We start from the raw sequence: 12,808 nt of genomic DNA on the forward strand, positions 1-12,808 counted from the left end.
CACGCACACGCGTCCGGCACAAATTTAAGCCACTGGGTCCGGACTCGAACCGCGGTCAGCTACATGGGAGTCTAATGACATAGCCATTACGCCAACTGTTGGTCCCTTTTTTTATTCTTTTTCAAAGGCACAGCCCAGAGAGGGGCCAGGCCTTCATGGCTGGACTCTAGAGCCTTGCTGGCACCAGGGCAAAACGAGGCTGGACAGGGTCTCAGGAGTTGAACAAGCTCTTCAGGGCCCCATTCAGACTCCCTGAGCTCGGAGCCGCAGGGTTTCTGACTAAGTGTTGTCCAGCTTCGGGTACCTCGAGGGGCAGCTTCTCACATAGGCATGCAGGTCAACAGTAACTGAGCAGCTACTAAGTTCCAGGCCCCGACACTTGTGCTGAGGACACGGAAGGAACAAAATCAAATCCTACAAAGTTTGAAGCCTGCAGCATGGGCTACACTGTGGCACAGTGGTTAAGCGCTGCATGTAAGAAGCTGGATCCCACATGGCCAAAAGCAGTTCAACTCCCAGCCATGGTGCCTTGAAAAACATGCTGGGTATGTGTGTGTATACATGTGTGTATGTGTGCCCAGAATCCTGACAGGATGGAAAAAGGACGACAGCATAACGTCCCACTGAGGTGGTTTCCACCCTCAAGCGCACACATACTCTCTTTGGTGAACACACATGCCCCCTGGCAATTAAAAAAGCATGTGTAAGGCCAGCAGGTGACGTGGTGGTTAAGGCGCTGGACACTCCCACATAGAGACCACAGTTAGAGACCCGGGCCTGGTGGCTGGCTTGCTTTCTCACTTTCCTTCTCTCTCTCCCTCTATGTCTCTCTCTAGTCAAATTAAAATAACTGAATGGATAAAAATAAGTAAGTAAATAATTCTGGAAAAAAAGACCTATCTTAAAAAATTTTGCAATTTTTTTTTAAATGAAAAAGCAGCTCACTGTTTAGTGAGTGGTGGGGAATGAAGGCATAAACAAATAATGCCAGTACAAACGCACTCCCAAGGGCTATTGATCAGAGTAAGCCCAGGGCGCAAAGTACACTTAGGAAGAAAGTCAAGGAAGGCTTCCTGGAGTAGGTGACGTCTGCTCTGAATTTTAAAAGCAAAGGAAACCACTGTGCAAAGGCACATTTGATTACTCCACGGGGTGCACAGATGTGTGTATGTGGCCACAACTGGGTCCTTATGGCCACAGCATGGGAGGCAGGGAGTGGAGACAACAGCAGAGAGGTAACTGGGGCTGGGGGGTGGGCTCTCGGGTGCCATCCACAAAGCAGAGACCTTGTCCCAGACAACAGGAGGCAGTGAAGGGCTCAGGCTGGGAAACTGCATGAGTGGGTTCCACATGGAAACGTCCTCCAGGCAACAGCAGCTCAGAGGCCAGATTGCAGAGGGAGAGGTGGGGAGTGAAGGGCCAGGCAAAGGGGAACAGTCAGGACTGCTGCCATGTCCCGATTAGAAGCGAGAGGACCCAGGAGGGTGAGGCAGCCCTTCTCTGGGCAAACACCTCTGCGCACCGAGCACGCCTCCCGGCCAGGAGCCCTGCTACGCGCTAGGACGCAGCAGCGAGGAGGGCTGGGTCCTGCGCTCTCGGGACTCACGTTGTGGTGAGGATCTACAGGAGAGCACAGAGGTGAGCCGCCTTCAGGATGGGGGACAGGCAAGCCCAGGTGCTGCCAAGCAGGGAGGGGTGGGGCAGGGAGCCTCTGATCAGGCTGAACCCTGGATCAGGAACACAGGTCTCTAGCCAGAGAGGAAGTCAGGGTTCACCCTCCCACACACCCAGTTCCTGTTTCTCTGCGGGCAACCGCGCAATGATCTCATGGTGGGTGGGGCTCGGAAGAGGAAGCAGGCTGGGGTGGAGGGGGTTCCAGGGTGGTCGAGTCAAAGAGGCCTCTCACCAGTGGAATGACCTTCTCCTCCTCCCTGCATCTCATCTTCAACCTCTGGTAACAGGTCTTGGGAGTGGTCCGGAGATAAACTGAGGATACAAAAATATGTGGGCTCATTAGCCTGTTCATGGCTTGGAAGCAGAAAGCCACGACTAAAGGGGAGGAAAGCTCTCGGGCACGGGGTGGAAGGAGACGTCTTCCCAGCTCAGAGCAGGGGAGACTTGCCAAGGGTCAGCTCTCAGCTCGACCAGTGGCCACCTGTGCAGCCCCACTGGCAATCTTGACCCTCCTGTTCTGACTTTCACTCCCCTTCCATGTCACTAGGCACAGGGTCGCTGGGGAGCTGAGGTGCCACCGCAGACAGAATTCAGCACAGGGCCTGGTACATGGCTGGTCATGCAAATGCCCAGGTCTAACCCAGCCCTGCCTTTATAAACAGGGAAAATCCACCAAGGTACAAAGGATGGGGGCTGAGAGGAGCTGACGGGAGGGCAGCTTAAGGCACAAGGCCAGGATATTTTTCCATGAGGGCCCTGAAGCCCCCACGTCCTGTCTGCCCTTGGGGAAGGAATCGGCCATGGCAAGCATACTGTCTACTGCCCATGCAGGACAGAAGCCCGGCCAAATACATACTTGCTGGGACCAGGGGGGAAGGGGAGGGGCAGGGGCACCTCACCTATCAAATCAACAGACACGTCCATGTTCCTCACGATCCAGTCGAACCATTCGGACAGAACCACGTACTCCACCTCGGGCATCTTCCCGCTGCAGTGAGTGGTGAGGGTTATTCAGCCATGAGGGAGTTCGTGGGCTGCCCATTCCCCGGACAGGTCACCAGGGCACCATGGCTGACTATGAGCCACACGACACTGGGCACGACATTGGTAGTGACCATGACCCTACATACTCCTGGCCCTCTGCTGTCTGGAAATGGCTTAGGGTATGAGACCGCAGGGTCGTGGCACAGGTCAAAGGGGGATGGACCTTCTTTGGAATTTGAAGTTCAGGCACAGACAGGGACTTTACGGCTTCTCCTTTGAGAACAGAGACAGCGTTCAGGTTGGGAGATGGATTAGCACTCCAATTTCCCTTCTAGAAATGGATTTTGTGAAAATAATCACAGAATAACGGTGCTCACTCCAGCACCGTTAAATGAGGGTGTAACAGAAAATTGCACGGCAGCAGAAAGATGACATAAAATAATATTTAATGACATGGAAAATGCTCGCAATCTAAAATTCAATAAAAAACAGCAGGATTTAAAACTGTGTGTCTATGACCCCAACTACATTTTCAAAAGTATTCACCTATTTTTTTTCAGAGGTTTTTGCTATAGAGTGTGTGTACTCGGCATAGAGAGAGACAGAGACAGTGAGAGGGAAAGTGAGAAGTTACCCCCAGGGGATGGCTACACCACAATCCCTTCTCCTCCATTCCTCCTAGGATCTTGGGCACGCGCGCACACACATACCCAGCATGATTTTTAAGTCACTGTGTCCAGGATTTGAACCATGGTTGATCATGCGGGAGTCCGGCGGCATAAATCACTATGCCATCTGCTGGCCCCACCCATACATTGTGAAAAGAGGGGAAAGAAAAACACCACCATGTTAATAGTGCTTTTCTCTGAGCTGCAGAACTATGGGAGACTTTGATTCTTTTCTTTATACCTTTCTGTATTTTCCAAATCTTAACAACATCTTAGTCCTCAAATCAGGAGTGAGGGGGAGCCTTACTGTATACTTAAAATGCTAACTTAGGGGCCAGGTTGTGGTGCAGTGGAGAAGACCCTGGGCTTGTGTCCTGGAACCCCCCAAGCACGCCGGCCACACACGTTCTGGTGATCTGGGCTGGCTGACCCCAGGAGTAGAGCAAGACCTGAAAACCTGTCAGGGGGACAGTATGGGGCTGCCTGTCTGCTTCTCTCTCTGTCCTACTGTCTAGAAATAGAAGAAACAAAGAAAAAGTAAAATGCTAACTTTAACTATAGTTACTGATCATGTATTGTTTACTTGAAAACTGCTAAGAGTAGAAATTTTGAAGGTCCCCATCTTAGAGCCAGCAGGTGGCATGGTGGTTAAGGCACTAGACTCCTACATGGCTAACTGGGGTTCAAGGTTCAGACTCGGTGGCTTGAAAATCACACTGGGCACGTGCGTGTGTGTGTGCGTGTGTGTGCGCGCGTGCCTAAGAGAAGGACGGAGGAGAAGGGACCCTCTTTCTGGGAACACACGTGCCCTCATGCCTCCCCCTAAAAAATGTCCTCATCACAAAAAAGTAAACAGATGAGGTGGCAGATATGTTCATCGGCTTGATTTAATAACTCTGCCATGTATACCTCTATCAAATCTTTGTATTATAACCTATAAATATATACAATTCTTACTGCCAATTAAAACTACAAAGTTTTAAATGAACAATAGAATAGTAACTGAAAAAGAGAGGTAGGACGGCAGCACGGCTGCAAACGGTGATGCTCTGCAAGGACGGCCCACACGGGAAGGTCCCAGGCTCGTGTCTGGAGACCTCCCTTGGCACGCCAGGCACTGTGAGCCCCTGATCGCTTCAGGAAGCCACCCTGAGCTCACTGGGTGGGGCATCCCTGCCACAGGGACCCAGTCTGGAGAGAGGTTTGCATTCCTCATGCTTAGGGGGGAGCCACCGGCAAGGCACCCGTCCTTGCTCCCACCAGCTAGTGAGAAGCATGTCACCACCACACTATTGTCACTGGAAGGCAATCACGCTGAGGACATGAACAAGACGTGGAGCAGGAAAACAGAAACAGGGTCAGAGCCACCGAAGGAACCCAGCTGGGTGCCAGGGACAGCCTCATCGTTCAGGCTACTCTGAGTCAGGTTTCAGTAAGTCCAGCCGAGCATTTGACATTCAAGAAAGCAAACGAAGGCCAGGAAGTGGTACCACAGTAATGCAGCCAGACTCACATACAAAAGGTCCTGGGTTTGTGCCCTGGAGCCCCCCCCACGCCCCCCAATGTGACTGTGACCCAGGCCAGCTGAGACCAGGAGTGGGTTGTGGTGTGAAGACCTTATTGGGAGTGCCCTCCTCTTTTATGGAGGAAATAAATAAATAAACTTAAGGGGGGGGGGAGCAGCAGGTGGCATGGTGGTTAAAGCACTGGATTCCCACATGGCTGACTGCAGTTTGAGTCCCAGACCTGGTGGCTTGAAAATCACGCTGGGAGCATATGCATGTGTACCCCACATTCCAAGAATAAACAAAGGATTGCAGCATGGCCATCCCTCCAGGGGCTTAATCTCACTTTCCCTCTTTCTGTATCTCTCTCTCTCTCCTCTCCAGCGAGCGCCGGTGCCCTGTAACAAAAACCTGGGGTGAGGGGGGGACCTCTCTTGACATGTTTTCCTTCCCTGGGAAGAGATGACCAGAAACAAAACTAACTCTGTGGAAGTGAAGATTTCAAAAAGGAAGCCGCTGATCAGCCCCTCCCCTTCTCCAACAAACACACAGCCTGAGGACTCAAACTGGCAAGGAGGGGCGTAAGCAATGGGGGAGAAAGCTGAGCTGCCAGAGCAACAGCCTCCCATGTCCCTCAACCTAGACAGGCCACTGTCAGACTTTGCCACCGGAGGACCTTGTACGTGTCTGCAAGGCTCGAGAGAGATCTGTCAGCCCCAGACGTGGGAAGGTCCCCACAGATATCCCGTCAAACCACAGTCCAGAACACATGAAGCACAGTGTTAACTGAAGGCAAACCAAACACCACCACAAGAACGTGTCACATGTGTGTGGAGCTGCATGGAGATAGGGAGATGGGGGTCACTCTGGGGTTCCGGGGCATTTCGAGACATCTGCTATTCTAAGCCCCATCCCAGAACAAACTAAGCGTCCCCCCATGGTCTGATGCAGCCAGAGGAGGGTGCACCACCTTCCTGATGCTTTGCTGAGGGCTCCTCTGCAGGGTGGCCTCCCTGAGGGTAGGGTCACTAGGCCAGACCGATAGGAACCCCCTCCAGGGCTGCCAGGAGCCAGTACTCGGAGGTGCTAAGGATCCAGGACCACTGCTGAGCTGAGCTCTGCGGGGGCACAGAGGCCGGTCTCCTGATTCTGAGGGCCACCAGGTAACGGGCAGGGTTTTCTCTGCATCTGTGGTTCCTCCCAGAATTCCCCCCATCTGCTGCTGTGTCAACCTCAGGCAGCACTGCCCAGCGCGCCTGGACTCTATTCCCATGGACCACTCAGAGGGTGGTGGCCTGCTATAGGTAATCCTGCCACGCCACTCACCCGCAGTGGGCAGAGAGGCTTTCACAGTGCCCTCCCCTTATCCTGAGGGTGACAAAACGAGGCCTTGGGTCCAAAGGAGCAAGCCCACTGCCCTGTTTGGCGCAATTTGCTGCAACCTTCCCCTGAGGCTAGAAAGCCTCAGTTCGCGCAGGTTGGACTAGGACATTCTCACACGCAGAAACCAGCGACTTTACATACATAAGGTCCTTCCGTTTCACAAGACCTTGTGAGGTCGGTTTTAGTCCCAATTTACAGATAAGGAAAACTGAGGCACAGAGAAGGGAAGCCCAACTCTGTCCAGGCAGGGATTCGAGCCTGGCTCTCCGTGGTCCCCAAATCGAGGCACTCCTCACTGCATCACGGGCCCTCCTGGTCTGCCAGCTGTGGTGATCCGACCAGGTCCAGTGCTCTGGCATAAGCTCAAGGCCATGAGACCTCGGTCTAGACCAGAGCCGGGGAGGGCCAAGCTCCAGGGCCAGGAGGGAGGTAGCCACACCGAGTCTTAATCATGTGCCCAACCACCAGCCACAGATGAGTCAGGAGCCATTCCCCCAGCAGGGCCCCGCTCCAGTCTCCGACTTCTGTTCTCAGCAAAGGGCAACCAGGCAATCTTGGAAAACCATTGCATTCAATTATTTAGCCCTTGAGGCTCAGGCCATACAACTGCCCCCATAAATTAGTTTTTCTCACCACCTTCTGCTTTTCATGTCAGCCTGGTGCCTACGCCTCAAAAGTTCTCACCTTTAGACACCAGGTAACCGGGACCTTCCTCTTCAGCCAACACTCGGCCCTCTCCAACCCCACCCACCCCGCTGGCATGACTGCATGCCCATCTGCCCACCCCAAGCTTGCCGCAGTGGGGAGCACTGGACGAGGCGGGGCTCTCCCTGGGTGAGCTCCTACTTGAGGCCCCAAAAGGCAAGAATGCCCTATGAGAGCTTTGGTTTTGGGGAGATGCAGAATTCCAGTATGTGGGCTTTTCTGGGAATCAGAGCCTCCAACCGCTGACAGCAGGGCCATCTCTGCTGAGTGCCTCTCTACCTGAATCCCCCCCAAATCCCAACCCAAGGCTGCAAGGGTCCTGAGGAAAAGATCAATCCCAGCACTGAGGGGGCAGTTGAACCTCTTTCCCCCACTTCGTGAAAGAGCTCCTCACTTAATACACGGAGAACATCCACTCTCTGGCAGAATCGGAAAGACTGGAAGGCACAAAAGCATGGGAAGCAACTACAGAAACCAGAGACAGAGACAGAGACGGCATGCGAGGAGGGCGAGTAATCAGGGCTAGGAATCAAGGGTAAAAAAAACATTAACCAGGACCAGCAGATGGCATGATGGTTACATCGTTGGACTCACACAGTCGACTGTGGTTCAAGTCCTGGACCCAGTGCTTAAAACACACTGGGCACATGCATGTGTGTGTGTGCCCAAGATCTGGAGGGGAGAATGAAGGGGAAGAGACTGCGGCATGGCAGGGGGTGATTTCTCTCTTTCTGTCTCTCTGTCCCTCTCTGACTCGCCGGCAAGTAAACATACCCTATAGCAAAAATCTCTTAAAAAAAAAAAAAAAAGAATTCAAAAACAAAAAGAAAAAAGAAAAAGAAAAAGAAAATTATCCTTTGATGACAATATGTATGGTAGTTTCCTTGACTGGACAAATATATAGGGTATTCATGCTGGGAAAATTTGTTTTCAATGTTGTAAGGATATACAGCCATTGAATGTAAAAACTAAGAAAAATCAAATAAAACAGCTCCCCACCAGGGCGTGTTAGAAAGCCTTTTCCCTGCATACCCCAGGTATGAGGAAACAGCTCCGAGGCAGGGACTGACGCCTCCCCCTCATCTGTGTCGTCTTGTGGTTCCCAGGACCCAGCTAGACACCCTGCAAAAGACCCTGCTCCGGGTCCAGGCGAGGCATCCAGCCACATCAGCTCTATGCTGCACCTGGTAGAGACTCAAAATGGCAATGATCCACGTTTGGGGAAGGGGAGCAGGAACTTCTGAAAACATCTCCTTTCTCCGTAACAGTTCAACACAGATGAACCAATACATGGAGGGAGGCCAGAGTTATGAGGAGAGTGACCACATGGAAAGCCCAATTCTATCCTTCCGTCCACGCTCCCTTCTGGAGCTCTGGCTAAAGATACTGCACATCTAGAGAGAAAACCGCTGCCCTGAGCCTGCTCCACTCCCCGCGGAAGAATAAGCCCACAGACTACCTGGAGCAATGACTGTGGAATGCGGAAACCACAGGCCGGGGCAGAAAACTGAAGAAACTCTGCCCCATGCAGAACTTTCACCCTGGCCCCAAGGACAACCCTCGGGACTGGGCTCTTGTTCTCAAGGTACCCAAAGCCCCAGTGAGGCCCCAAAGAAGCCACAGGGACAGAGCTCCATGGGGAAAGAGCAGGGGTATAGGGATGCTCCCGGCTCCGGGCTTCTCCTGAGGTCTCTTCCTCAAAGTGGGATGCCCAGCCAGCAGAAATGCAGCCTCTCGGAGACCACCCTGGCCTTACTGCGGCAGAATGTGCGTGTTAACGAGATGCACGGGTGACGGGAGACGGCTAGAGTAAGGCCTGGGTGGAAAGGGGCAGAGTCTCCCCTGGAGCCAGCACCTCAGGATTCTCGGACTGTGGCTTCAGTGAGCCCTGATGCCTTTGGCCCTGGTGACAGAAAGCCAGTCGTCTCTTGTCACTTCCTCATGTGCTGCTGGCGCTCCACACGGCAGGATGCACATCGCCTTCCCCTCTTCTGGTTAGTTCCCTGCCAGATCCGGAAGGCACACTGACTCTGTGATCCCTTCTCAGGTCCTCTTTACAAACAGGGTCAACCCACAATAGATGTGGCTCCCAGGGGATGCCCAGGGGTCTCTGCCCACCCCTCAACCACCCGGCTAATGCCCCGATTTCCAGGGAACACAGAAGTGAACCACCTGCCTGGAGAGGGGCTTCCCCTGCCCCTGCCCCGGCCCCTTGGCTTACTGCCCCTCAGTTTACTGCCCCTCGAACTTGGGTCTCCGGGGTATATGGTTGGGGGAGAGGGGGTACGTCAAGCCATGTGCTGTTTACTAAAGGAGCGTCCATTTTTCTCAACAATAAGTACATGGACCATTTTTTTAAAAAATAAAAACAGAACGTATTATGAAGTAGAACACAAAATCCAAATGAATTTCTGGGATGAAAGATATTATGGAGTAGAACACAAAATCCAAATGTATTTCTAGGATGAAACTTCTTCCTTGGGAGAAACCTCCAGCTTGTTCTCAGGCTACTGCTTCAGGTCACGGGCTGGAGGGGAGGGCTCCGGGGAGACAGCTGCCTGTGTGCTCGTTCCTCTGCACCAGGAGACTTCAGTGAAAGGGTCAGAGGAACCTGCCCTGCCCCCATCTCCTTGACGACACAGAGTCACCAGGGCAGGAAAAGATCTAAAAATACTAAAAGTTATAGTCTCTTCCTGCACTACCCCCAAAACAACCCAGGGCAAGGCCCACGTTATCTGGACCAAGGCCATGGCCATGGAGACTGGCCCATCAGAAGTGGAGTGACAGGGACCAGCAGTTGGCGTAATGGCTATGTCGCTGGATTCCCATGTAGTCGACTGCGGTTCGAGTCCCGGACCTGGTGGCTTAAACTCACGCCAGGCATGTGTGCATGTGTGCCCAAGATCCCAAGAGGAGAAGGGATTATGGCATGGCCATCCCCCCTAGGGGGTAATTTCTCACTTTCTATCTCTCATAAGACGGCTTCCTTTCTCCGTCCCTCCTCTGTGTGCCCAGGATAAAAATCGGTTGAATAAATGAACAGGCACCTTCTTTTTTTTTTTTTTTGGAGAGGTTTTTCGCTATAGGGCGCGTGCGCTCGCCAGACAGACAGAGAGATGCGCGTGCCCGATGTCCAAAAGACTCTCTAAAAAAAAAAAAAAAAAAAAAGAAGTGGAGTGACAAAGGACCACGTGTGACTACCAAAGCCATGGACAGCAACTAACACCATGACCTGGGACAAAGACAAACAGCTCCTGGGGAAAGTCAGCTGGTGTTGGGCACCGTTGAGGGAGTGGGGCCTAACGAACAGTTCCGGGAAGATCAAGGTGGGCAAGGACTCTCATCAGGGTCACATGACCTTGACTAGGCAACTGGTCCAAAGGCTCTTCTGAGATGGACGCCAGGAATTAGAGATGAGACATGGGTTCAGAGAAGGTTAGAAACTTGGCTGAGCAAACTCCAGGGCCAGGATGGAGCACAGATGCAGCTACCCACATCCTACTCTCGCCCCTTGACTCTGGCCTCTCCACATGAGGAACCTGTCTCTCTGTCTCTCTTTCTCATGAATAAATGAATGAATAAATAAAATCGTGGAAAAAATTTTAATGAAGTATAATTCTTTAAAAAGGAGGATAGCAAGGGTCTGAAATCATTTAAACAGGGCGGTTGGGCAGGGTTGGGGGGTGAAATTTAGGAGGACAGCTGCCGATGACAGGAGTCAGGAGCCAGCACACCCAAAGCGGAAGGAAGAGTATCTTGGGCTGATATCAGGACCAGTACTCAGAGGGAGCAATGCAGCGCCCCATGCTCACAGCAGGAAGCGGCAGTAATGTGGCGAGTCCGACAAGGACTGAGGGGTGGGGTGCAGCTACTAAGAAGGAAGCAGCAAGGATGAAGCTGAAGCTTTCCCCCAAGTTCCCCAGAAGTCAGCAATCCACTGATCCCAGGAATGGAGGGCCCCACGCCTGAGTCTTTGGCATTAATGAAAAACCAGAGCTCCTCCCCACAACCCTGACTGTGACACAGTCTACGGCGAGGGCAGAGGCAGCTTGGAGTGGAGACCACAGCAAACACTACTTACACGTGTAACTGTAACACACTTGGCCTCTCCCACCTCTCACCCTGGGCGTGTGTGCCCACATGACCAGCTCTGGCAAATGGAGTGTGAGCAATCGTGGAGCAGAGGCCTGAAAAGCATTCCTCTGGAGCTCTTGCCCTCTGTCATCACCATGAGAAGTGAATGTCGAGGCTAGCTGGCTGGTCCCAGAAGGAGGATGACAGCCAATAGGAGAAGAGATGAGTCACCACAGTCACTTTTTCAGAGGCCATCCTAGAACAGCTGACCCTCAGACACCTCATTAAGCCCAGCCAAGGTCAGCAGAGCTGCCTGGCTGACCACCCTAGCTGACTGGGGCAGCTGTCTGCCACTGACATGGCGTGGTTGTTACACAGCATTACCTTGGCTATCAACTGAATGTGCAAATTCTGATCTTATGTCAAAAAAGTAATGGCTCAATAAATGATCAATTTTGTAAACTTCAGTACCTTCTATACAGGTTTTCTACAAAAATGTATCTTGCGCTGTGAATCGACCTCTCCATCAACCGTACTGGTGAAGTCTAAAGGAAAACAAAAAATAATTCACTAACTCAGGTGAAGAAGAGCGGGTCAGAAAGCTTTCAGAGATGAGTGCTACTGCCCACACCTACGATCTTCACTGCAAATGAGACCCAAGGGACAGCAGGGAGAGTGAGGCAGGTCCCTGGCCAGAACCGAGTCTGACGTTAGGCTCAGCTGTGTTCCTCTCCCCACCCTGACTCTCTTCACACCCTCAAGCTGGGTGGACAGCACAGCAATGCTGATGTGAAAGGCTAGTAGGTGGCGGCCTCGTTCAAGGGAGGGGCGAGGCTCCACAGAAACATGGGCAAGCATGGGGAAAACATGCCAGGTACCATCTTCTTGAAGCAAAGCGTGGTGATTATTAAGGGCCTAACAAGGGTGAATCTGCCTGAGCGGAGGGATCTGCATGCCTGAGGTGGAGCCCCATGGGCCTGAGGTGTGGTAACATTCTGGAGTCTCGGCCTGTAAAAGCTTGCAAGAACCGTGGCCAGGAGCAAGGAGGAAGACCTGAGGTTGCCCCTCTCTGCCAGGATGCTCACACCCTCCACAAATAACCTTTCCCTTCACAGTGTCCCTTCGGGATGCAGGAGGGGCCCTGACCCATGCTGCCAAGTGGACAACACTGCTGTCACTTGACCATGACCCGCAGCATGGCCCATGCAACCTGGGCCAGCAAATCAGAGGGAGATTCAAAGCCATCATCAGGAACTCCCCGACTCTCTCCTCACTTGTCTATCTGTCCATCCAGCTCCCTTCCCGTCTTTCCACTCCCTTTACTTTACAACTCCATTGCCCATCTCCGGAGACCTACTCATCCATTTCCCTCCTCTGGCTCATCTTCCTTAGCCCACCCATCCCTCTGTGTCTGCCTCATTACAGGGAGATTTCTTTAAACGGTGAAGCACACTTATATCTCATTATGTTCAGATTATGAGATACAGTTTAGGTTTGTACCTGAGTCCCCACCTGAGAAAAGCGGGGTGAGCAAAGGGGAAATGCACTAACTTCAGACCCTTTATCTGTATCATGCTAACAGACACTCGGGGAGACACAACTGCAGATCCGCCACAAAGGTTCTCACATCTTTCCGTGTTTAAGCTGCAGGTTGGCTGAAGAACGATAGCTAGAGTTACAGCTGTCAGGCGTGCCGATGCACCTGGCTGCAGAGACAGCCTGTCTCCTTCACTGAGAGCCCTAAAAGTTAGTATCTTAGCTTGTGCTTGCAGCTTTGAAACACAAATGCCAATCAGATCTCCTTAGCCACTCTTT

General features: G+C 52.4%; 1 protein-coding gene across 4 annotated transcripts in view; it reads right to left on the bottom strand.

Moving 5' to 3' along the window:
• TK2 (thymidine kinase 2) overlaps nt 1-12,808 on the bottom strand; it is a 28,999-nt gene that overhangs the window by 4,312 nt on the left and 11,879 nt on the right. For all 4 annotated transcript variants that reach the window (XR_001370913.2, XR_001370914.2, XM_006155561.3 and 1 more), the window contains exons 6-8: nt 11,465-11,538; nt 2,574-2,662; nt 1,907-1,986 (exon numbers count right to left, since the gene is read on the bottom strand). Coding sequence is in view for 2 of the 4 variants with exons in the window: in XM_006155561.3 (XP_006155623.1) it covers nt 1,907-1,986; nt 2,574-2,662; nt 11,465-11,538 (243 nt within the window). In the remaining 2 variants the exon portion in view is untranslated. The remainder of the gene's footprint in view (nt 1-1,906; nt 1,987-2,573; nt 2,663-11,464; nt 11,539-12,808) is intronic.

Source organism: Tupaia chinensis, unplaced genomic scaffold (genome assembly GCF_000334495.1).
Source record: "Tupaia chinensis unplaced genomic scaffold, TupChi_1.0 Scaffold000463_1, whole genome shotgun sequence".
NCBI classification, from domain to species: Eukaryota; Metazoa; Chordata; class Mammalia; order Scandentia; family Tupaiidae; genus Tupaia; species Tupaia belangeri.